The 27,679-nt window shown below is 35.5% G+C and overlaps 2 protein-coding genes across 3 annotated transcripts in view; one reads left to right on the plus strand and one right to left on the minus strand.

Annotated features, from left to right (window-relative positions):
- The window catches only part of LOC144452534 (WD repeat and FYVE domain-containing protein 3-like), a 69,052-nt gene extending 65,167 nt beyond the window's left edge, over nucleotides 1-3,885 (minus strand). Inside the window, exon 1 of the mRNA XM_078143634.1 lies at nucleotides 3,836-3,885. The gene's annotated coding sequence lies outside the window, so the exon portion shown is untranslated. The remainder of the gene's footprint in view (nucleotides 1-3,835) is intronic.
- Nucleotides 3,886-6,014: 2,129 nt separating this feature from the next.
- On the plus strand, nucleotides 6,015-27,459 carry LOC144452039 (follistatin-related protein 5-like). Of its 2 annotated transcripts, none has more exons than XM_078143040.1 (12): nucleotides 6,015-6,217; nucleotides 10,772-10,880; nucleotides 12,542-12,584; nucleotides 14,228-14,446; nucleotides 14,760-14,870; nucleotides 15,749-15,955; nucleotides 17,072-17,238; nucleotides 20,465-20,582; nucleotides 21,244-21,405; nucleotides 21,813-21,944; nucleotides 22,475-22,728; nucleotides 23,485-27,459. In XM_078143040.1, the coding sequence occupies exons 2-12, from the start codon at nucleotides 10,800-10,802 to the stop codon at nucleotides 24,427-24,429; spliced, it is 2,439 nt and encodes an 812-aa protein (XP_077999166.1). In that variant the 5' UTR covers nucleotides 6,015-6,217; nucleotides 10,772-10,799; the 3' UTR covers nucleotides 24,430-27,459. The 2 variants fall into 2 exon arrangements, with proteins under 2 accessions (XP_077999166.1, XP_077999167.1); XM_078143041.1 differs by lacking the exon at nucleotides 6,015-6,217 and adding an exon at nucleotides 10,445-10,509.
- The last annotated feature ends 220 nt before the right edge of the window (nucleotides 27,460-27,679 follow it).

Genomic DNA, 27,679 nt, shown 5'->3' on the forward strand with positions numbered 1-27,679 from the left:
ACCCGGGGACTGAAACTTAGCCCTTTACTTTTCATGTATATTACATCATATGTTTAACAATGATCTACATGTACATAGACAAGTTTGTATATGTGAATTTTATTCAAGAGCTATTTATCTTCTACTTGTAAACAATCAAATAATAAGTTTACATTACTAATCTGTATGTATATGGACTTTGCATACACAGATTCATACACAAACAATTGAAACAGTTACATAAATTATAACAATATTGACATTATGCAAATTTGGAATCAAACTATTCATATTAAATTTACATATAACATTTGAAATATCCTTTACAAATATACATGTGAGCTAGTGTTTCTATAAAATTTGCATTTCAAATACCCCTCAGAACTATACACATACATGTGACCGAGTGTTTCTGTGAATTCACATCTAAGATTCCAAATACCTCCATACTTTCTATACATGCGATCTAATGTTTCTATGAAATTTGCATCTAAGATTTCAAATACCTCCATACTTTCTAAGTATATATGAGATCTAGTGTATCTATGAAATTTGCATCTAAGATTTCAAATACCTCCATACTTTCTATACATGCGATCTAATGTTTCTATGAAATTTGCATCTAAGATTTCAAATACCTCCATACTTTCTAAGTATATATGAGATCTAGTGTATCTATGAAATTTGCATCTAAGATTTCAAATACCTCCATACTTTCTAAGTATATATGAGATCTAGTGTATCTATGAAATTTGCATCTAAGATTTCAAATACCTCCATACTTTCTAAGTATACATGCGATCTAGTATTTCTATAAAATTTGCATCTAAGATTTCAAATACCTCCATACTTTCTATACATGCGATCTAATGTTTCTATAAAATTTGCATCTAAGATTTCAAATAGCTAACACTACTAGAATTCATATTGAAATAGTAATACCCCTCACAAGGTCATGTGAGCAAGTGTTTCTGTAAACAGAATAGTGGCCACATTTGGATGCAGAAATCCATCGTTCATTCGTTTGTAAAGAAAAAGTCCCACTTCAAGTCTCTCTCCCTGGCCTATATTATCAGATATGCTACTATTACCAGTGCATCTCCATATATGACAGCAACCTTTACCTGCTGGGTTCACATTTAACAAAAATTGACCCAAAGTAATCAAATTTTATCCATGAATCACACAAAAATAAAGTATTTGAGGGGAATATGTCTTCTACAAAGTCTTATTATACCAAAAAAATTTTATAACGTTAAAAAAAAGTGACGTGCATATGGCCCATATAATATGTCACCTTTATGCCATGTTTGATGAAGTTGGATATTTGAAGGTCTGAGAATTACATATTACGCAGACAGACACAAGCACACATGTGCTCTCGGAGTTCATTGTAATTAATAGCACCAATGGTGGCAGGGGGTGGGGTGGCGGTGGGGGCTAACTATTCATTACTCTTAACTGCTTGCTTATTACCTGACCTTAAAAAAATCAATCGGGATAATGAAGGCGTTTTATTCATATGTAAATAACATCTGTTGTCTGCCCCATATGTTTATTACACAAAAAGTAAATCTCTCTATATATATCTACAAAATATAAAAATATACGAACAATAAATGATATCTTTGTACTTAAAATCATAGGTTTAACATTAAACTGGCAAAAAAAGTCTACCTTCATCCCTGTTTTGTTGACCTCTGTATGGTATTTGACAATGTGTTGTGTACCATACTAATTGCTGAAAGCAGGGTCACTGGAAAGTTCTACTACTTGATAAAATCAAGGTACTCAAACTAAATAAGCAGTCAAAATACATCAAGGTTGCACTGAATTATTTGTATCAAATCATGGAGTATGTAAACAAACTTGAGGCCTTTGTTTGTCAATATTTGCTTTAAAGATAGAATGCACCTTGGGGACAAATTTCCTTTTGAAATAATGCAACACATTTGATGGTTCATCATGTTGTCAAGACAATCTTTTATTTTCTCACAGAGTTAACACAGAATTCAGCGGCCATATTGGATTCTAAAATGACTAACATTTGATAACATTTTGACCTCTATTTCAAAACTTTATCTGGTGACCCTGATTTCTTTTCTTGGTTTTAAAAGAGAATTGGTCAGAAATTTCTTAAACAGCAAAAGTTTAAAGAGTCTATATTTGAGACCCATTTATACAGCATGTTTCATGTTAGTGTTCACTGGCTCTGTTTGATACAACCATGCACAAACCAATAAGAAACTGTACATGCTACTCTTTAATGAAGATAGGAAGATTCAATAGAGAGTTTCTTCTGATATTTTGTCGAAATGAATGAATGCCACCATGCAGACATTCAAATGCATGCCTGCATCTACTTGCAGTACATTTCAATGGTTTATTGAATTTACACAAAATGTAGCCAGAATTGCAATTTTGCGCTCTTAAAGTGAGAATGTGTAGTTTGTTATTGATTTCTGTATGGCTGTATCAAACAAAGCCAGTGAACACAAACATGAAATGGGCTGTACAAATATGTGAGTAAAAGTAAAGTTTTGGGACATAATTGAAAATAAGGAGTGTAGCCACTTAGTTATGGTTTTATACAGTAGGAACATCATTTTACTAAGACCATGTATACTTAACACATACAACTTGTCAGTCATTTGAGATCAATATTCATGGAGTCGGGTCATTTTGAAAAATGTGGTTTTTACCGAGGGGCATTGGCTTTGGTCACTATAGTATAGCAGGAGGGGTTAGTTTAAAAAAACAAACATGTTTGACTCAAAAACAAAACCCCTCATCCAGCAATTTAAAAATATGACCTGCCCTTTCCATTACTTACATTCCCTACTTCCCTTCACTTTTTATCATAGCACACCATATTGATGACATTAGACCCTCTAAGGTGTTCATTTTTTTTGTATCCAATTTGACTAGATTAGATTCAATCTCCTTCAATGTCACTGTGTCTACTTCAAAACAATTAGATTAGGTGCATGAGTGAGGACTTCAAACGCTCATTCCAAGTTTTACATGGTGTATTTCTACCCTCAAATACATGCAACACTACAGGACAAATGGAAATTCAACATCCTGTTGCAAATGCGTCTCTACTTTCCAACAATACCTTGTTATCGTTCAGGCCAGTATTTCTTGAATGGAAGGTTTATACAAATTGTAGACTGTTTACATTCTCATAGTTGTTGTTATCTTCCATTGCTGTGATCAAAGTCCCTAACATACGGTTCCTCTTTACGTTGTGGTCGCTTTTCTTCTTTCACGCCAATGAATGGACGAAAATGTCACAAATAATGTCCAAATTTGGAGAAGTCGTCTTGTTGTCTCGGTAGCATTTGGACATCCGGTCTATTACTATTTCGAATTCTAGCTGATTACATAACGTGAAACTTCGTGTGTGGGGATTGACATTGAAGAGTTTGGCAGAGTGTATAGCGTAATTCCTACATTTATACAACGGAAATATTCGGGACAGACCGCGTATTGACACTCGATTGTAAGTTAAATGTAACGCAACATAGGCAAATACATATGATATACAAATCACAAATTCACAAGTTTTACTCATGGAAAAAACGACAACATTAACTCAGCCTTTCGGTGTGACAAGAAAATCATATAAAACTCTTTCATCACAACTGAAGAAGATACACAGTTGTCTGATCTGCGACATCAGTAGTGCCCCTCCTCTCTGGATCTCACACAAGATCGCAAGATGATCGGCGCTAGTCATAACCGGAAATAGATAGGTATTACAGCGCTATGGTGAAAAGCCACGAGTTACAACGACGGCAGTTGATAGACATAATAAATCTGGAATATTTCTTTCCAAAAAGGTATTCCTTACCTGAATTATTTCATTGTAAAATGCCATTGAATTCTACACTCGATTAATTTCCATCGCAAAGACAGCCATTTTGGATAATTGAACTGCGCATGTGCACAAAGATGCAACATGGGAAGAAAAAAGATGTACAGTCAAGTACATTTGTATATCGCTATTACTCAGTTACTTTTACATGTAATACTAATCGTAAAATTTTAATACACAATTTTCCAAAGAAAGAAAAATGTTTCAATAGTTGGTGGGAGTGAACGAAATGTGTCATGTTTTGCTGCGGGGGATATTAATTTTGTTTTTCTTTCACAGACTCTTGTTTCCCTAGATATGTAGATAAGATGTACCGATAATATTGGCATATTTGGCCGATAATATATGAAAGGGGTAAAACAACACGGATTTATAGGATCCCGTAAGTATGTGGACTTGCAAGGAGTTCATAAAGTCAAAAATCCTAGGTAAAAACTATTTTTTTTTCTCTGAATAGATGCTAGTTTAAAAGTGGAATGGGGTAACGAAGATTCCTAGACGGAACATGAACTAGAACGTTGGCAACAACGGCATTGTAAAAAGACTGCATCTAGAAATTTCCTGCAGGTTTGATATTAAAATACTGACAGAGAGAACTTTACTGTAATCGATACCGCCTTTTAACCAGAGGACGATTTTCATAAATAAAGGTAAATTAAAGTTCGAACTTTGCATTGAATACACTTTTCTATTGATTAACAACTTCTGATGCCGGTCACAGTGTGACCAGACTTGTCGACAATATTCTATTAGTTGACTCCGCATCAGCGATTTATGCAAAGTGATAATATAAGCACTATCTTTAAAATACTTGCAGGTGCGTTTTATTAAATTTAAACCAACTAATTTGTACAATGTTTTTAATAAGTTCTAACTTAGGTTAGTTGAGAGAAGAAGGCCAAGATCTTTGACATGGTTTACACGATTAACTTTGGTACCATAGTAAGTCTTCTCTCTGGTTTAATTACGTACATTTCTTAAGATTTAGGGACGAATTATTGTGCCTCAGTATGGCAATAGTATAAAGAAAAGCGATGGATAGTATGCGTTTGTCACTAAGAAGCTTGGCGAGCGTTCCTTTGCTTACACTGCTCCTTCAATTTGGAACAGTCATCCCCGGAGTCTTCGTCACTCTCACTCTAAGTCTTCCTTCCACTCTGCCGTTAAACTTACCTATTTCAATCTCAACTCTCACTCACTTACACACACTTCTTTCTACATCCTTCCATGTTTTCAAATTGTTTCTCTGTATACTCTCATTTTATGTCTTCGAAGAACAGACGCATTATATCACTTTATTATAACAAGTACCTTTCTTTCTTTCTGTTCATACGCTGCAGTATAAAATGTAAAACGTGTGTACGGATGAAATCTGTAAGTGAAATAATAAACTCACACAATTGATAAAATCCCTTTAACTTAAGCTAGACTCATAGATATCCATACAAAGCAAAAACGTCAATTTAATATACCAGTATATTGATGGCGCAATGTATGTACATGTATTGACTTGTTTTGTTGATGACTTGTGATAAGTATTGTAAATAATGTTTGCCTAAATGACATCCTTTATTCATCAAGTAATATTATTATTAATAATCTTTCTTCGCTCAAATAAATAAATTTGTTGAATGATTGCCATGGAGTACGCGCAGCGCCCCGATGTCTTTAGTTATTCCCAATGAGGTACAGAGAAAAAATGTCGTTCAAATTTTTCTATGAGTTTGAACTCAATTAGTAGCTAATTCACAAAAATATAAGTAAAATATATATCAAGCAAAACACGATGAAACCAGTATAACATGGCCTTTAATATGGTTAAAGTTGAACGGAAAGTTCATTGGTAAGCAACATTACTGTATTTGACATTAAGACATTAAATTTATTTTGTTTTATTTTGTTCAGGAGGCTTTTCTTAACATATACAGGCTTTATATTTCTGAGGTGTGTTCCCTGGGATGCGTTCAGCTGAATCCTGAAGAAAATGTACGAAATGTGGTTGCATATATTATGGTTATAAGGTAGGGGCCAACCAAGGTAGTTAAACACGGGGATAGCTGTTTAAAGTCGGCCAGCCTATCATGATATTACTGCGCATGCGTGATTTAACACGGCGTATTAGTCTTAATGTTTTATATATTAAGATAGATATTGGTTTTGTGCTGTTAGCTAGTAGGACTATAGAGTAGAGGCAGACGATTATTTCTAGCATATCTATCGTGTTTATCACAATGCTGTAACGGCTGGCTTATCCACACACGCCATACATCTATAAGCCGTTTATATTACACGAAACCAGCTGCGGATTGGACACTTGTACAGTAACCTGACTTGTTCGAAATTTGCAACATACAGCAGGTAAGGTTTCTGCTTGTTAATACCGTTGGCGGCCATGTTTTCAGCCTTGCGTCAATCCAATTTGCAGGTACCGATTTTCGTTGAACCGTCGATATATTGACAGTTATATTTCTGCATATCACGATAATTGTATTTGATGACAATAAATGTGTTTGTATAGGAGAGGCTTGGCTTTAATTCTGAATGGCACCGTTGTACAGTGCCTGCCGTTATCGACTTGTCGTCATTTCAAGAAATATGCAGGGCGGATAGTTCACCGTAAATCAACAGTGATTATTTTATCTCCGGAAATGGATTGGTGTTTGATATGGGAGTATAATGACAGTAATGCATCTCTCGCCAATGAAAACATAATGCATGGAAATATAATTAAACAGACTATGGCAAACTACATGACGATGTCTCGGCAAACAACAGTCTTACAGTATGCTACATGTCACTTTATGCAGAATAATACCTAATGATAAAATCAGCTAACATCGAAACCCTAGTTTGCGAAATTTCATGAGGCATAAATTTACAAAAATGAAGACATTATCAAGCTCCCTGTCTAGTTTTTGAGACCACACTAGACAGTGTGTTTATTATTTTTGTTGTACTTCAGTAAAATATGATACGCTATTATTAGGGATACATGCTGTGTTGCTGTCTGTCTGTATGTTTGTCTGTCTGTGTGTGTCCTCACCTCGATGGGAATTTCGATGCTTCGAACAACTACATGTATATTCTATAATGAATTTTGCTTCATGAAGAATCAACAAGAAATATTAAATTGGTTGGGTTTTTTAAATTATATTTTACCTTCATGTGAAGGATTTGTAAACAATGTGTTTGACTAAACGTATATAATGAACTAGACAGTATGACATATATGTATAGTCCTGCTTGCAAAAGGAGTACGGGAGTCGATTCTGACATTATCCCCTGTCAGAATCGAGTCCTGTATCCTGTCTGCATGTAGGACGAGCGAAAGACAATCATGGATAATGCCATAATGGAGTCCCGACTTGTAAACACAGTCTGCGAATAGGACTATATGAAAATGAAATACAACCGTTGGGCACGCAACGCATGATGCGACACTCAAATCATTCAAAATATGTCGTCTTCAGCGTCATCGCCTTCGTGTGTGACATTGGTGATGATAGAATACTAGCGCCTGCAAATGTGAATCATTATAAACATCACGAATAACTATCGCATAAATTTAGCCTTCCTTTATTTGGGACGTGTATAACAGGATCACTCCACACACGACAACTGTCAAAATAACTTACATATAAATCTATGGATCATGAATTTGTTGTAAATGTTTCGACGTGACAGGACAGTTTTGTGAAAAAGAATATCCCTCCTTGAGCGTACAAGATAATGGTGATTCCTAAGTTCAGCCACTAGAAACTAATGCTGGTATCACAGTATACTGCACATATACTTTGTCTATTTTGGAGTGAGTGGTTTAATGCACGGGTTTAATGTTTAGTCACAGCTGTGTCGTCTGCCTTTGATAGTGTTTGACATTGTTACACCATCTGTTATGATGGTTTGACGTATTCTGCCATAGCCAACTTAATAGGATAAAAGCATTTTATACTTCATCAAACGATACGTCATAATGTTTTGAGAGAGATTCATCGCACGGAAAGATACGAATTTGGTCTAGTATTCCTGACTGGCGCCGTTCAAATGTGATACGGAATCAAGTAAATGTACTTGTGGCGATTAAAGAACGTGAGAGGTCACGATACAAATGGAGACGGAACAATTCAAATGAAAATTACTCTGTGTGTCTGTAAATAAATGTGAGCGTTAGCGATGAGATGTACTGACTTTAAACATTTTGTGATCATGAAATGATGATACAATGTGTGGGTACATTTGTATATAAATCAGTCAGTCCATATAGCAATCTATCAATCTGTCTGTCTGTCTGTCTGTCTGTCTGTCTGTCTGTCTGTCTGTCTGTCTGTCTGTTTATGTCTGTCAACCAACCAGTTAGTTAGTTAGTTAGTTAGTTAGTTAGTTAGTTAGTTAGTTAGTTAGTTAGTTAGTTAGTTAGTTAGTTAGTTAGCTAGCTAGTTAGTTGGTTAGTTAGTTAGTTAGCCAATAAGTCATTGTTGAATCCATTAGTCAGCTAACCATTTAAACTGTTCGTTAGTATTACTGTGTATTCCGACTTCAAAATAACTCGAATAAAAAGAAGGGGTAACCTCGCCCCACCCCGTCTCGTTGAAATATAAAAAAGAACCAAAATTCCGACTATTTCTGCTTATTCCGACTTCAAAATAACAAATGAAAAGAAAGAAAGAAAGAAAGAAAGAAAGGCCAGTATTATTTCTGTTTGTTCCGACATGAAAATAAGACGAATAAAAAAGAAAGAACATAATTTACTTCTACTTCTGTTTGGTTGTTTTTCCAGTTAGTAACTAACCGAATTCCGAATAAACAGACTAGATAATCTTCAATTTCATATAATTGTGCATATATAATATTGATGACAGCAAAACACACGTGTACAACAAAGCTGGTTGATGTAGCTTTTACCATTAGTGAGTCACGTACATACAATGCTTCAAATTTAACATATTTGTTTTATTCACTGATGTTAACAACACGCATGTGCTTTATGTCCTGAGTAACTTCCTATAGTTAACGATTTACGGTAATTTACGTTAAATCCATTGTCGTAAACCAGAGCTCACTGAGCCAGGCTGTGATTTAAGAAGATGGTGAAATCTTACGAATGCAAACTTCAAATTTCATATACTCCGTAATTTGGTGTATTCATTGATAACATATAACAAGACGCAAATGTTGTACACGATTGTTGATGTAACTTATAATTTTATAGCTAGTTGGCATAATTGATTATTGTCCGTAATTTGGCAATATCTGAAAAATATAAGCTTCAAATTTCAAACGCCAGGGACAGGCCTAGCGGTTAAATTCATGACGAAATCAATAATGAAGTTGAAAATAGCTGACGTTACTGGAATAACCCTTCAAAGACCTTGAATCCTCACATTACAAGTTTAATAAGTCATTTGCATAATTCGTTATTTTTTTCATCTGGTTCATACAATCCAACCCCAACGTAACGTGAAACTGTTATTATACTAAAGCACTACACATTTATACTTGATGCCACATTAGATCAGCCGTTACCATGGTTACCATGAAGATAACAAAAGGAGATAATCACTTCATAAAATACCACTTGGACAACTAAATCGGTTATATAAATTACTTTAATAATGTTTACAAACGGTAACATTGAACTTCAAATGTGTGTTGGAATGAATGGTGGACGATCATCATCAGAATGACGATTTCCATACTTACAGCTGACCACTAGGTGGTCCCTTACTTTGTATAACGATAACGTATTTGATTTGTAACAGCGGTAGATGCAAGGCTTCCCTCCCTTTAGTGCGACCCTTCATAGTAATCTACAGTACTTTCCATCTAATACCCTCGCACCTATGAACATGAGTCATCGCGACAAGTCAGCGATACGTTATCGCTTTCGTTTTGCCAAGTACGGTGAATATAAGTTAATTCACACTGACCTGTATATGCTAAATTGTAATACCATGACTGCACAACCATCGCCGTTATGCCTTCTGGCCATCATTCTATATTTTCTCTTTAAGTAATAATTTGCTTGGCAAACTTCTCACTGTTTATAAATGACCGTCACTTTTTATTGTGTTTTTTATAAAATAGAGATTATTTTGATATTCATTTATTACCTGCATACTAGAGTATTCATAATTTGAGTAATTTACAAGCTAATAATGTAAACAAGCAGTGGTTCCGTTATACGAGTAATTTATTGTCACACCGATAGCTTGTATGAAGTACTAGTAGTTTCCGTTTATAAATCACAACGGATGAGGCATACAATATAAGACATACCCATGGCATATATGCATCATGTTTTCATTCTGTACACTTATTCTCATTTCGTATTTTTTTAAATATTCAAAACAATTCAGGTAATTATTTTTGTTTTCCGGTTGTTAAAACTACGAACTGTGTATGGTGCAAAAGAACCCGTATGTAGATATTACGAACCTATATGACTGTGCGTGATGTGAGTCACACAGCTCCGTAAAGGCCCATACACCAATCAGACATCGCTGATGGCGTCCGTCGCGTCACATAGCAAATAAACCTTCGTGACATTTCTACCGTAATAGGTACAGAGGGCACTCCCTCGTTGCATGCAATACTCTACGGATCACTTGTCAGACCAATTCACATTCTTCTAAATTCCTGCTTTGCAGAAGGTATAACGTTCTAACATATATGTTAAGTGTATAGTCATTAGTATGTCTACTGTAAATATTTTAAGTGCATTGTAATGCAACAGTCTACTTTTCTCTGCTAGATACTATTATAATGCACTTGTTATCGTCAACAACTGGATCTAGAACACACCATCGTCCACTTCATGTACATTCCATATTTGGATATGCCTCCTATATCAATATTTAATATATAACTCAGCAAGCTTGAATTTAGACTTATTCTGCAATCATATCCTGACAGGTGTGGTGGCTGAGGTTGGCTCTAAATAATGGAGACAACTCTATCTCTGATATTCCTCTTAGTTACAATCATTGTAACAGCTGAGGCTCGGACTAAGCTCCACTTCAAGGTAAGTGTCTTGTACACATTAACTTCTGAGGTCATTATAAAATCGTTATACTAGGTAGTTTTATCGACGGTTCACCTTGGTGTGACGCGCGACGAATGTCTCCGAGCCGTAATTAATATTCTTTATGGACTGCATTCTCATTAATAAGGAATTCATCGACGTGAAATACGATCTTCCTGGAATAAGAGAGAAAGATATTTGACCCAATACAAAAAATAACACTTGTGTCAAATTTACTATGTTGAATTAAACCTCACTGCAGACAGTTGTCAATCGAAACGCAGTCACTGAAACTATGTTCGTTTGCGAAGCTACTTGTACAAATTGTGTTTTCCACTAATTTCATGCCGCATTTATCATTTGCAAATATTCTTCCTGGGGCCAAAGAAAGGCTTTCAAACTTCCCGAATAGACTAGGATATAAGCTATATTGTATAGCGAAATCATTCCATGAAAGAGTTGTAATGAAGTGATGTTTTTAATATTTTCCAGAGCAATTGTAATGATATTAATAAGTGGGCTATATTTTCATGATTGCATTTCAGGGAGACATTCTAAATGGCAACAAAATATGAATTAATATATCGATATTACATCCATAGGAGGGTGTCATGCAATGACAAATATACTTAATACAGTGTCTGTCTTCGCTATCTTGATTTCACGAATGGTATTGCTATGTCAATGTCCATTTTTTACTAGTTTTGTTTATAGTATAAGAATATTTAGGATCTATTGAGAGGTGGGTCAGAGGTCAAAGAATCCGGTGTTGGCACTCTGTACAATGGTCATCTTTGTCGTGTCCTTGTAATGTAATCAACTTGTCCGCCCTTGCATCACTGTAAAGGCATCTCTCCAGTAAACAGTGAACATGTAGGTTGTACAGGAAATTGTATGAGGTGTTACGACTGCGAATGTAGTGGTGAAAACAACAAGTCTGTCTAAATGATAACGTCCTCCCCAATCATAATAAATAGCGAGTAACCCTTTTATCTAATATAACAAATCATTATTGCCTGTTCTATAGTCAAAACTCTCAGTCTGAAATGCTTCATGATTCAAAACTGATCATGTTTTCAAAACTGAAATGTAATTACATGTGTGACTCATGTCGTAAGTAGAATATTTACTCTAACATACCACGTTGTACAGGATATAAGAAATTCGTGTATATTAATTTAAGAACACATGGTTTGAAAATTTGGTAATTCACAAAATATTTCCTTGAATTAGCAATATAGGCATAACATATTTAATTTGGATATTGCCATTCCACTATGTATAAGAAGTAATATGGCAATGTATATATAACATTGTAACAGTCCCTGATAAAACAAGTAATAACATACGTTTCAATCTAACACATATTGTCAGTGTTAGGCTACAGTAAAACCATTCCACTGTAAATTGTTCAAAGAAATAAAGGAAGGGGAGTAAATACACTGTATTTTTAAAGAACAAGCAAGACTGGAAGTCATGATGAGGCAATGAAGAAACTAGTCGAAAATTGAAGCCGTTCTTTGCATTAATTTAATATTATAAAAAAGACATTCAGTGGTTAAAATCGTTTTTAGTCGATTTTTTGCCCAAGTTGTCGTAATTTGCATAAAGTGTAGAATAAAGCAGCACGATAACCATGGTAACGTTTTGTATTCCATCAGAAACACGGTGTCAAGCTTAGTCTACATGATGAAGACGTCCCAGGTAAGATTCTCTCTCTCTCTCTCTCTCTCTCTCTCTCTCTCTCTCTCTCTCTCTCTCTCTCTCTCTCTCTCCTCTCTCTCCCTCCCTCCCTCCCTCCCTCCCTCTCTCTCTCTCTCTCTCTCTCTCTCTCTCTCTCTCCCCCTCCCTCCCTCCCTCCCTCCCTCCCTCCCCCCCTCTCTCTCTCTCTCTCTCTCTCTCTCTCTCTCTCTCTCTCTCTCTCTCTCTCTCTCTCTCTCTCTCTCTCTCTCTCTCTCTCTCTCTCTCTCTCTCTCTCTCTCCCCCCTTCACTTGCTATGCTTAAAATTATAGATGAGGTATTCACGTCAAGACACATACATTGCATGCGTCGTATCAAGTACGTTATCAATTAACGATCGGACACTTTCAGATTGAATTTTAGTGACGCGAACAATGCCAAACATGTCGTCAGAATGACACACAGATTAAGTTTTAATCATAAAACAGATTAAAGACAGTCTTATTACGAAATACGATCCCCATTTTCCTTCTACTTTTAAATCGTCTCACGTCTGCATTTTAACAGATGGTTACGGGTTTGGGATATTGTTTCCGGAGTTGTGCTACCTATCTACAGTCTAACAGTCACGATTCGATGACGTACGTCTAATCAATCATCCCAAGAAACTCCTACAGTCACAGACGTCTTTAAAACCCACGACACACCTTGATTTTTAAAAACGTAGTCACCGTAACCATGGTGACACGCTGTAGTTATATTTATCTATGACATTAGTGGGGTATAGTTTTGTAGTTGGGAATTTGTTCTTTCTCCGGTGTGTTGTTGAACCATAAACGTCGGAGAGAGATCTCTTTCCAAAGTCTATGGATGAACTCAATAAATCTCTGTTAGCATTGGATATTTGGTTTAATATTTACTCTAGTGTCGAACCTCATAGTGGTCTGAGATCGAACTTAGTGGGTCGTATGTCAGTTCAATACTAGACGATAGGCCTATATTCAGGATTTATTCCATATTTATCCCATATTTATCCCATATTTATCCCATATTTATCCCGTATTTATCCCATATTTATCGGAGATTCCATTAGTTCAACCATTCAGTGAATGTGGCATTTCCTACAAGGTTAATCGTCGACATCATCTAGTATGCAATAATGTCCTTGCTCTCCCAATGTATTTAAAATCGTAAAAAATCTCCATCAATATCCGAAAACCATCGGATATTTTATGAATCTAATATCGAATTAAAACACAACCTAGAAATGAATGACACTACAAGGGGAAGGACATTTCCCACGATGTTGTGTTTAAGATCGCCGGTATTATAGTATATACGAGATTTATCAGAGTTCAACAACCTTTAGGAAAGGATAGTCTTGTCCACAGGCTAAATATGACAACGTTTCGACTTGAATACATTTCCCCTGCCTTTATGCAAATGATACGTGTGATATTTTCCTGAAAACAACAACAACAATCTAATCAATAATATTTGTCCCTGTGGTGGTGGAGGTGGGGGTTGGGGTGGGTGGTGTGCACCTGTTATTTGTTACTTTTCTGTGTTTCTGATTATCATGCAATTCCCAATCGACATGTCATTGTGAAGGGATTCTAACGAAAATGGACGGTACTTTTAGAAACATTTCTTTCGTTATTTACAGATCAATGTCTGAGTGTGTTTTGTGGATCGGGGAGGGAATGTCGCCTGGGTGCTAATAACAAACCAGAATGTATCTGTATGTCGGCATGTAAACCCCATCACAAACCAGTCTGTGGTTCAGATGGTAGGAAATACGAAAACCACTGTGAACTTCACAGAGCTGCATGTCTAGAGAATAGGCGAATAACCATAGCTCACAACAAGGAGTGTTTCTACACCGGTAAGTTCGATTATGCGGGGATTATACACGTTACAGTGAAATGAAACAACGTCTACAGAGAAAAGGCGTGGGTTTGTTTGGCGATGAATGGTGATATTCATAACAGCATTTATGTTCGAGTACATTTTAATGATGACTGGAGAAAAATATCGGAATATCTTATTTAATAATTTATTTATAATGCATTATAACAGTGATAACACGTTACGACGTTCATTACGATTGTATTGAACACGTGAAGTTGATACTGTCTTCTACAACAAAATAACCATAACAACATCGAATTTTATTCTATATAAATTGTTATTTTCAGATGACAACTGCGATGAAGATAGCTATGTTACATTGAAAGACCTCGTTCTACGTCATCATATGCAAGAATTTACAGAACCGGCAGCTAACACTGGCAATGCAGCTCCTCCAGGTAGGTTTACAGCTTGGTTTGTGATCATTTAAATACACCTTGCACAGTATTGAATCGCCTGTTGGTACACATATTTGTGTAGCTGTACATATAATATAGTACATCCAATCAAATGCACGACTTAATTTGAATAATCAAAGCGTTTTATGTATGTAATCAATGTCCACAGCGACTAATCAGCTAATGAGGATATTTTAAAATCGTAATCCGGTGACCTTCGGAATTCAGTATCAAATTCTATGTCTCACCTATAAATCATTAAATGGTCTCGCCCCTCAACATCTTGCTGAACTTATCATAGTTAACAACCCTACAAGATCCTTGCGCTCAAGTCATTATAGTTTACACAACACTCAAGGTTCCCTGAACACGACTTAAATCATATGGAGATCGATCTTTCAACTACGCTGCCACAATTCTGTGGAACCAACTACCGAACACTGTCCACTCTGCACCGAGTATTGTGACTTTCAAATTAAGACTAAAGACATACCTATTTGAGAGAGCCTATTGCTATTTCTGACAGCATCCATTGTAAAGCGCCAGTGAGGATCACTTGAATTGATGGATACGAGGCGCTGTATAAATCTCTTTTATTTATGTATTATTGGATCTCAGAAGGGAAATAAGACAAGCTGGAGAACACGAGAGCTATCGGAGTAACACATTAACGCGGTAAACAGGCTAAAGTACGGGGAATAAAATATATCATATTCATACAAGGATAAGGAATGACCGCTCAATAAAGATTCTCAGCAAAATGACCTCTAGAGGGCCTACTACCCACTGCGCCAGCAAGTCAAATATTTGCTGTAATCGTACAAAATTTCACACTTCAATGTGCTAAAATACATCTGATTTCTTTATTTACCTTTCAGTGAATAAGAAATTCAGTGTTAGTATGATGTTTGGCTACTACGATGCTGACAACAACCAGTTTCTTGATAGTGAGGAACTTGACAAGGTCATTACCAAGGCTAGACTACAGGACATCGCTGGTCCATGTACAATCCTCGACTTGTTACGTTATGACGACATAGATCTTGATAAAAGAATTGATATTGATGAATTTTATGCAGCCTTTGGTAAGTATGACGTGTGCGATATTTAACACCCGTAGATTAGTCCCGCCTGCAGACGCAGAAAGTCGGGACTCTAGTCCTCTTTGTTGGCCAGACAAGAGATTTTTAATAAAGGGACACATAGCTGAGTTTACAGTTTCTTGGATGTAATTTTCTGCATAAAAAGGTACTCACAGTATTCTACTTACTCACAGCTGATGTATACTTAACTATCACTTGCAAATGACGGAACTCAAACCTGGTATTAGGATATAACTTAGAAACGATCTGATGACGTAATTTTTCATACGTATGAAAAAAAGTACAGGAACTCCCGATTATGCAATGAATAGTTCTAACCTTGCCAGAACACAAATTGTAATGTCATAGATGACATGAATCGATGTTAACATTATACTAGAAGAGTTTTCTTGAAAGTTTGTTGTAAATATTTTCACTTGAGTAAAAAACTTATAAACTCAGCTTGTGCCACTTTAATGTTTGAACCTTTAGTTTATATAGAAATTCTTTTGTTCCAGATATTAATGCAAAATAGTGAAACTTTCTTATAAAACTAGTCTTGGATGATGACATTGTCCTAGTCTTGAAATTGTTCTATTCTATTCATTACTGAATACAGCGCATTGCAGGTTACTGTTTACTGGCTCTGTTTAATACAATCACGCAGAAACCAATAAGAAACTGTACATTCTACACTGTAAGACAACAAGATCTAAATTTCTTGCTACATTTAGTCTGAATGAAATAAACCAATTAAACATACTGTAAATAAGCAAGGCATGCTGGCACCAAAGTTTTTCAATATCAAACACCGCATAAAACTTAAAGCAGCATATTAGTTCATATATCATTTAGACAAATTGTAGCAAGAGACTGTGTTCAATCAATCTTGCTACCTTTAATAAAGAGTAGCATGTGTAGTTTCTTAATGGTTTCTGTGTGGTTAGCTCAAACTGAGCCAATGAACAGTAACTTGCAATGTGCTGTAGATACTAGATTGGAAGAAAGCTAACTTGACATAGTGCACAAATATGGAAACACACATAAATTAAGTATGATTTCTAACTAGTTTTATATCCCATAATACAAGTCTAAGCACTGTATGGTTTATAACATTAGGTGTAACATTGGTGTCTCTGCCTGAGGGGTCAAAGGTCGTCACCATTAATGCATTCCCTGGTGAAGGCCTATCACTCAAATGTGACATATCTGCTGATGCTGAGATCCGTATCACTTGGAAACGAAAGGGTGTTGACCTATCTGAAGTTGAAGCAGATGGCATTAGGGTAAGTTAATCATTAGTGAATCAAACCTCAATCAGAAGTCGGTATATATGAAGAGATGAGTGAGGAGCAAGTTTAGGGGTTTCAGAAATGCAAAACTGACGGCAATGATATAATTCTGGAAATTGTCTTATTCAGTGAAATGTACAATTGTATATTGAAAGTATATGTGACTATTATTTCAATATTATTTCAACATTTGCATTAAAGTTACAGCCGTTCGTGTTATTGTTATTTGGTTCTATTTGATACAACCATGCAGAAACCAATGAGAAACTGAACACTCTATACTTTAAGATAGAAAGATTGCATTTTCTGGCTACATTTCATTTACGTGAAACAAACCATTTAAATGTACTACACTTAGATACAGACACATGGGTGCCAATGTTTTGATGTCTGCATACACGGTGGCACGTTTTAACTATCATTTCAATTACATAAGATATTGCAAGAAACTATTCATTCACTCTTGCAATCTTAATCTCAATCTCAATCTCAATCTTAGTTTCTTATTGGTTTGTGTATGGTTGTATCAAACAGATCTAGTGAACACTAATATGATATGGGCAGTATCTTATTGGTTTGTGTATGGTTTTATCAAATAGAGCCAGTGAACACTAATATGAAATGGGCAGTATCTTATTGGTTTGTGTGTGCTTGTATCAAACAGATCTAGTGAACACTAATATGAAATGGGCAGTATCTTATTGGTTTGTGTATGGTTGTATCAAACAGATCTAGTGAACACTAATATGCTATGGGCAGTATCTTATTGGTTTGTGTGTGGTTGTATCAAACACAGCTAGTGAACACTAATATGATATGGGCAGTATCTTATTGGTTTGTGTATGGTTTTATCAAATAGAGCCAGTGAACACTAATATGATATGGGCAGTATCTTATTGGTTTGTGTATGGTTGTATCAAACAGCTAGTGAACACTAATATGATATGGGCAGTATCTTATTGGTTTGTGTGTGGTTGTATCAAACAGATCTAGTGAACACTAATATGATATGGGCAGTATCTTATTGGTTTGTGTGTGGTTGTATCAAACAGATCTAGTGAACACTAATATGATATGGGCAGTATCTTATTGGTTTGTGTGTGGTTGTATCAAACAGATCTAGTGAACACTAATATGAAATGAGCAGTATCTTATTGGTTTGTGTGTGGTTTTATCAAATAGAGCCAGTGAACACTAATATGATATGGGCAGTATCTTATTGGTTTGTGTATGGTTTTATCAAATAGAGCCAGTGAACACTAATATGATCTGGGCAGTATCTTATTGGTTTGTGTATGGTTTTATCAAATAGAGCCAGTGAACACTAATATGATATGAGCAGTATCTTATTGGTTTGTGTGTGCTTGTATCAAACAGATCTAGTGAACACTAATATGATATGGGCAGTATCTTATTGGTTTGTGTGTGCTTGTATCAAACAGATCTAGTGAACACTAATATGAAATGAGCAGTATCTTATTGGTTTGTGTATGGTTGTATCAAACAGATCTAGTGAACACTAATATGATATGGGCAGTATCTTATTGGTTTGTGTATGGTTGTATCAAACAGATCTAGTGAACACTAATATGAAATGAGCAGTATCTTATTGGTTTGTGTATGCTTGTATCAAACAGATCTAGTGAACACTAATATGATATGGGCAGTATCTTATTGGTTTGTGTGTGGTTGTATCAAACAGATCTAGTGAACACTAATATGATATGGGCAGTATCTTATTGGTTTGTGTGTGATTGTATCAAACAGATCTAGTGAACACTAATATGATATGGGCAGTATCTTATTGGTTTGTGTGTGCTTGTATCAAACAGATCTAGTGAACACTAATATGAAATGAGCAGTATCTTATTGGTTTGTGTATGGTTGTATCAAACAGATCTAGTGAACACTGATATGATATGGGCAGTATCTTATTGGTTTGTGTGTGGTTGTATCAAACAGATCTAGTGAACACTAATATGAAATGGGCAGTATCTTATTGGTTTGTGTATGGTTTTATCAAACAGAGCCAGTGAACACTAATATGAAATGAGCAGTATCTTATTGGTTTGTGTATGGTTTTATCAAATAGAGCCAGTGAACACTAATATGAAATGAGCAGTATCTTATTGGTTTGTGTATGGTTTTATCAAACAGCTAGTGAACACTAATATGATATGGGCAGTATCTTATTGGTTTGTGTATGGTTTTATCAAATAGAGCCAGTGAACACTAATATGATATGGGCAGTATCTTATTGGTTTGTGTATGGTTGTATCAAACAGCTAGTGAACACTAATATGATATGGGCAATATCTTATTGGTTTGTGTGTGCTTGTATCAAACAGATCTAGTGAACACTAATATGATATGGGCAGTATCTTATTGGTTTGTGTGTGGTTGTATCAAACAGATCTAGTGAACACTAATATGATATGGGCAGTATCTTATTGGTTTGTGTGTGCTTGTATCAAACAGATCTAGTGAACACTAATATGATATGGGCAGTATCTTATTGGTTTGTGTGTGCTTGTATCAAACAGATCTAGTGAACACTAATATGAAATGGGCAGTATCTTATTGGTTTGTGTGTGGTTGTATCAAACAGATCTAGTGAACACTAATATGATATGGGCAGTATCTTATTGGTTTGTGTGTGCTTGTATCAAACAGATCTAGTGAACACTAATATGAAATGGGCAGTATCTTATTGGTTTGTGTGTGCTTGTATCAAACAGATGTAGTGAACACTAATATGATATGGGCAGTATCTTATTGGTTTGTGTATGGTTTATCAAATAGAGCCAGTGAACACTAATATGAAATGAGCAGTATCTTATTGGTTTGTGTATGGTTTATCAAATAGAGCCAGTGAACACTAATATGAAATGAGCAGTATCTTATTGGTTTGTGTATGGTTGTATCAAACAGAGCCAGTGAACACTAATATGAAATGAGCAGTATCTTATTGGTTTGTGTATGGTTGTATCAAACAGAGCTAGTGAACACTAATATGAAACAAGCTGTAGTATTGTATGTGTGAGTCTGCATACATTATCAGATTTTTATGTAAAAGATTATGCGAGATTGCAGTAGTTAATTTTAAGCTGACTAGATTCTTGTTTACTTCCCAAGTATTAGCAATATACCGGTATTTACATGAAAATGATGTTCAAACCAAACCAATGACAATGTTGTTATTCATCTCTGTTTTTTCCAGGTGTTAAATGATAAGACACTGTACTTCACATCAATCTCAACACTCCATGCTGGAAATTACATCTGTCACTCAGATCGCACTGAGCAGATTGTACAGACACACATCCTAAAAGTTCAAGGTACTTGCTTTGCATATATTCATATCTGTAATAATTCCCCACCCCCTTACCCCCACCCCCTCCATTCAACATGGACCTACAATCATATCATAAAAGTTACCCATATTAGTTTACACAATGTGAATGGAGACCCTACCCATTATCAAACTTATTTAGCAAATTTAAAGTTGACCTTGAAGATGAAGGTTAAAGTCAAAAGTCTGTCAAATAGTAAGCTTAACTTTAACAAAGTGTCCTGTCATAAGACTTACTTGTCTGTGGTTATATCTATTCAACTGGTGAGAGGAGATGTACTATAACTAAGTTATACAGTGAATTGGAAAGGTTTTTAAGGTTTCCTGTGCTGCCATACGATTGTTATTGTCAAGCAGTACTACTTATACACAACATGTGTATCACTCTGTAACTTCTAGGGTTTGACCAGTGAAAATGACATATTTATACCTTGTATATACTGATTTTAAGTCATTACTATTAGTATCCATTGCAGCGGGAACACCTTCCGGAAACTAAAAATGCAAGTCCTTCTGAGCCATTCATTTTAGCCTTTGATGGCAAAGAATAAAGGCTTAAATTTCTGCAGTCTCTCTGAAGCACTTGTGGTATGATAAGGACCCTCAAAATGGCATATTTATACTGATTTGAAGTTATTCTTGTGTAGTACCACCACAGGTTAAAGTTTGTCCTGAAAGTCAGACAGGTATTCCTGAATCATCAGCAAGTATTGAATGCCGTGCTTTTGGTATTCCTCATCCGGAATTAGAATGGGAGAAGAATGGTGCAGTCATTGATACTAAAAATTCGGAACTCATCACCATGCAGGGTAAGTTCAAGGTAGATGTGTGAAAATTGATATTTAAAGCTGCACTAGCAGTGACTGAGTGTTTTATTAGATGTAATGATTTACTGAGTAATATCATACACCCTGAACAGTATTGAATCACCTCTGTTTCTGTAGCTGCAGGTGTGCATTTACAAATCTGTGCACGTTACTAATTTGAGACATGTCAACATCTAAAATGTGTTACTGATAAAAGGCTCTTATTTTGGACATGGACCACAGCACAAAGGACCATGTTGTCCCTGGAGACCAATGTTTTTTATTTATACAAAAACATGTAATACCATGTTGCCCCTGGCACCTGATGTCGGCTTGCAATCATAACATATATTTGAGTTATCAGCTTATACAACTGGTTAATTCATAGATATGTGTATTATTTATTACAGCTAATAACACTGGTATTCAAGTGAATAGCTTACATTATGAAGACAGTGGTTCCTACACATGTAATGCTATCAACAGTGCTGGTAAACAAAAAGCTACATCGTCTCTGCTTATTGAAGATACACGTAGAACAAGTGAGTCAGCTTTTCTAACTCAAAATTATACTTTGGTAGGTTATAGCAAATATATATGTGTCAATGAAGTATCAATCAACCAACCAATCAATCAATCAATCAATCAATCAATCAATCAATCAATCAACCAATCAATCAATCAGTGAATTTATAAAAGTGCTAGTTTCCAACGATTGAGTTTAGAGGCACTGTACAGTTAGAACGCTCTGGAGAATAGATATGTCTTTAAGTTCTTGTTGAAGGCTTTAGCTGTTGGTTTTTGTCGTATTTCCAATGGCAGTGCTTTTCATCAACGGGGTGCAGCATGTGAGAATGCATGCCCACATGTAACAATAGTTTGTACTTGTATTCGTGCAGTATAAACTAATACTGGTATGTGAAGCATTTACGACACACTCACTGCTCCCTGTGTTATTACAGCAAATATGACATTTTGTCGCTTAGAAGTTCTTCCTTCGTGAAAACATTATGCATCTTTTACTCTGTTGTGTCCTGATCCTAAAACTTTTTTGATCTTATTTTTTCTGTAGAACATCACGGACTATTTGATCTGTACTATGTATTTCACAAACATGGCATCAAAGTGTACGACCCCAATACATGTCAACTGAGTCGCAGCATCCAGGCAGTAGATTCCATTGTTGTCACGGGGGAGTCAATATGTACAAATAATGAGTGCAGCTGGGCTTATGCTGTACAAGTCAGCGATAGATATATTTATGCCAGCCAGCCTAAAGAAAACCGAGTTATTGTTCTTGATATAGTTACAGAACAAGTGGTCCAGGCAAGTCAATATTTCTATAATGTACTCTTAGAGTTAGACTATTGTTTAAGAGGAAAAATTCAGTTTTTGTTATAATCATGTCAACAATTAACAAAAGAGAAATAAGTCAATCTGAAACAGGTCAGATGTGAATGATAAAAGTTAAAATATCAAAATATCTATGCAAAGAAAAGTACATATAACACTCATAAATACCCCCTAAGGTGCAAGGAAAATAACAATACATGGACTTGTTTGTTTCTTTTTTCATTCCTTGCAAACTTATTAAAGGGGCACAAGCTGAGTTTATACATTTTGGAGTGAGATTTATTCTGTGCATTTAAGTAATTTGTAGTATTGTACTAAGTGAAGCATACTTAACTATCACTTGCAATTGACTAAAATATATATAATAACCTGGTATTAAGATATAACATATGAATGATCTGATGACATAATTTTTGGTATGTATCAAAAAATGTCAAGGAATCCATACTAGGCAATAAACTGTTCTAACAATGCTAGAAGTCAATTGTAATGTCATAGAAGGTATGCATCATTGACATTAACAGTATACTGGAATAGTTTAATCAAGGTTTTATGTAAGTATTTTCACTTGAGGAAAAAGTTTATAAGCTCAGCTTGTGCCCCTTTAAACCATGACCCACCATTCTTAAACAGACACTATTACATGTAGTGTGTGCATAAGTTGATTTAACAGTATTGGATAAATGAAGTATTTTCATACATTTCAACTTTTTCTTTTCATTTCTTCAGACTGTTAAGACTGACAACGTTCCAGTGGAATTAAGATATGTCAAATATCTAGACGAAGTCTGGGTGTTATGTTGGGGAACCTTGGAGAACAACGATGGCCTGCGAACCATTGAGGTTATACAGCAAGCAAGTGAGGCAATTGAGCATGAAACAATTCATACCCAACCCATTGGCAATCATTTTGACCTCGTTCAAGAAATTTTCATTCCGCCAAGCGATATGATTTTGCAAGGCAATATCCGATATGTGTATGTTGTGCATAAAGATGAAATGGGTCTACACAAGATAGATTTGGAGTCCATGAGTGTTGTGAAAGTGATCGACTTGTCGGAGTTGAGTTGTCATCCGGAGGGGATTGCCTTTGTACCTGTCGGAGGGTATGTGGTATTACAGTGTATTGATAGAAATAAGAATGGTGTTGCCGCAAAACAGATGATCTTGGATTATTTAACTGATGCTGTGGTCTCAGAGATGGACGCCATCAAGGGCAAGCCGTATGTATCTCCAGATAGTCGTTATATCGTCAGCGTTGATAACATGTCTGGTAGCGTGTGCGTTCAGAGCGTCTCCGATACTGGTCATATTACTACCTCATTTGATGTCCATACCAATCTGCATGTCAGTGATATAGCTTTTTATCTCACCAAGGATGGATACAATTATGACATCTTTGCGAGTTCTCAAGACAAGACGGACATTCTCTATATTGACCTTAAAGACGGTAAAGTTGAGATGGTGACAGGTGTAGGACAGGCAATGCCATTGGAAGATTGGCTATGGAATGACATCAATAGAGTTGTTAGTGTTAGTGGTGACTTTGGTGAATATCTCCTGTCTCCTGCGGCTAGTAGTCTTTACGTTGTTGATGTTAACATGAGGGAAGTACGTTGTCAAATGGGAGATATTGAGCATGGTAATGTTGTTGTCTGGGTTGGCGATTGCTAGTTACCATGCCAACATTGTTGTCTAGTAAGCAACTTATAATAGCTGGCATGTCACCATTGTTGCTCAGGTTTGTTATTTATAGTTACCATGCCGATACTGGTGTCCAGGTTGGCAAGTTGCCAATATTTGTTACTCACCAAAACTAGCCCTATAACAATATATTTACCGGTTTATCGGTATTAGCTAGCCTAGCAAGAACTATAATAAAGCAGTCATCACTGTCATTGCCCAAACAATTCAGCTATAAACTGATTTTGGTCTGTCAATCAATCAATCAATCAATCAATCAATCAATCAATCAATCAAAAATTGAAATCTACTTGTAACTCCCCAGCATTATTACAATGTTAAAACATGAAAGTCAACTGTCAAAATTCTAAATTGGTATTATTTTCGGGGAGTTGTTACGTTATTATATAAATTAAATAACTGTAATAATTCCTATAGACTCCCTATGTGTTGTGGACAATTCCTCTAGTTAAGAAACAATGCAAATAATGACGTTATGAGCACCTCAAGACATGCCCAATGATGTGAAACACCCCAGAGGAAACAATATCCAACCAGAAATTGCTGATGTCCTCAATATTTCTGTGAACATAATTGGTAGTTAGACATACTCAAGTCACTGTGACATGGAGAAGAATTCTTGAAGTGTTTCTTGCTCAACGTTCTTAAATATCGCAAAACTAATAATCATGTGTTCACTTATCATGTCATTAAAGAAACTAAATTGTGTGTGATTTGTTTGTACAGTAACAGATATATGTATTATGGCACATTGAGTAAAGAAGTGTTTGTTGCTATAGCAATAGCCAATAGGATTCAATGGCACATTTAGTACTGACCAATCACATTGTGGTATAAAGGATTCCGTTGCTATAGCAATAACAAATAAGATTCAGTGGCACTTTTGATGTGGAAGCATTGTTATGAAAGTGACCAATCAGACGCAGTATAAAGATTTCTGTTGCCATAGCAGTAACCAATTGCATTCAGTGGTGCATATTGAATTAGGAAGTGTTGGGTATACTAACACCAGTATTCAATAATTTACTTTGTGTAAACATCATATAGTATATGCCATTAATTGAAATATCACATGTCAAGGCCAAGAGGCTGATCTTTTCTCGTTCTTCCTTGATAATTTCTACATTGTCATCATTAGATTAAAGGTACTGGTATTGTATCTGTTTGATGTGTGTTCTTTAGAGATGACTTTAAAATTCTATTAAATAGTGGAGGCTGTCATGTAAATTTGCTGTGTGGAAGTTTAGATTTTATGCACTTTTGTAGAACGTCATGCAACAAAGTGTCATTGCAGTGTAGCATTGTAGAATGTTATGAAAGGAAGTATTGTTGCATTGTAGCATTGCAGACTGATGAAACAAAGTGACATAGCATTGTACAGTTATGAAACTAAGTATCATTGCATTGTAAACAAAATGCCATTGCAATGTAGTATTGTAGAATGTTTATGAAATGAAGTATTGTTGCATTGTAACATCATAGACTGTTCTGAAACAAAGTGTCATTGCATTGTAAACAAAGTGCCATTGCAGTGTAGCATTGTAGAATGTTATGAAACAGTGTCATTGCATTGTAAACAAAGTATCATTGCATTGTAAACAAAGTTGTTACAATGTAGTATTGTAGAAGTGTTCTGAAACCAAGTGTTATTGCAGTGCAGTTTTATAGACTGCTGTGCAACAAAATGTTTGATTATTGTTATACTGAAACAGCCAGCTAATGAATATCCAAATATGTGATAGAATGGCTAAAATGTATTTTAAGTGTGTTTCTATGGCAACAAATGTAAGTTATGACAATAAAGCTATGTACAGGGTTATGATAAACTTATCTATTCAATTTACAACTATTGTAATGTGTGTTCAAATTCTATTCTTAGAGGTCGTTGAGGTAGAATGGCAGTTAACAATTTAGGAAAGTGAATTAAGTGACTTCACTTTTCACTTGTTTAATAATTTGACAGTATATACACTGTGAGACCATTGTTAATGCAGTCTTCAGTGTTAAGTGGTATTTGACTCACTGCCCATATATGAATAAAATAAAATATTAGCTCTATTAAACTATCAATAATGGTGTGAACCAAAATACGAATATAACACTTTCAAGTTTTCAGCACTTTGTCGTAACACATTTTAGAATCACCAAATAGTTATAGAATACTAGTGATACCATGTATTAGCCTCTTACCATAACTTATATAGATAGAATTAGTATGGCCATAAAAAAAAAGGTTTTTGTTTCTCGCCCCAGCCCATGTCACTTGAGGACATGCGCATCAGAGCTATTTTTTCCACGTTTTTTTTTTTCAAAACTTGTGAAGTGCACACTCATGGCAGGAAAATGATGCTTTTACCCTATATATTATTCAGAATGTTAATTGTACTTTTGTTTGCTATGTATGATGTATCAAACTGTATTTCATTAATCATTTTGTGATGAGTTAAATTTCTCTGTTTTTAACTGTGTATAATCCTATAGATCAGTACAGTGGACCTAACAAAACAAAAGAATACCGTGTCACTTTACACCACTTTTACATTTTTTGTTGGACGAGAAACAAAACTTTTTTTTTCTTGGCCTTACATATGGACTAGTCATCTTTACTTTTTGTATTTGCATTAATTTGATATTGCCAAAAGAATTTATGTCACCATAGCAACTCAATAAATATACAAGTGGAGGTGCTGTTTTCTCCTCTTTTTTTTTTACAAAAAGAGGCAAAGACGTTCCTTTTATTTTTATTTTTATGATTTTTCTGTCATTTGTTGACTTGTTCTGTGAAATTCATTACGTTCACTCTGGAGTGAGATGTGTTTTAATGATTCAAACGTTTCCGACACGTGTCTGTTTACTCATTTTAATTAACATTGTTCCTGTATCATTTTATAACCTAACAGTACTGACAGTGGCAGACAACAGTACAGTACAAGCTATCACACACACTCACACAAATATTAGCTTGAGTACAGTACAAGCTATCACACACACACACACACACACACACACACACACACACACAAATATTAGCTTGGTAAATAACATGAATTGTGAAGTTGAGTCTCACAAACAGAATTTGTCATCAGCTATGTTGATAGTTATTGTAGCCATGACCAATACGCTATATTCCAGTTACCAAAGTTCTGACCATTTTGCAGGTAAACCACCACAAGAGGGCGCCCCAGATTTGGCAAAGTGAGGGCTAAAATTTGGTCATGGC

The sequence above is a fragment of the Glandiceps talaboti genome, chromosome 22, assembly GCF_964340395.1.
Source record: "Glandiceps talaboti chromosome 22, keGlaTala1.1, whole genome shotgun sequence".
Lineage (NCBI taxonomy): Eukaryota > Metazoa > Hemichordata > Enteropneusta > Spengelidae > Glandiceps > Glandiceps talaboti.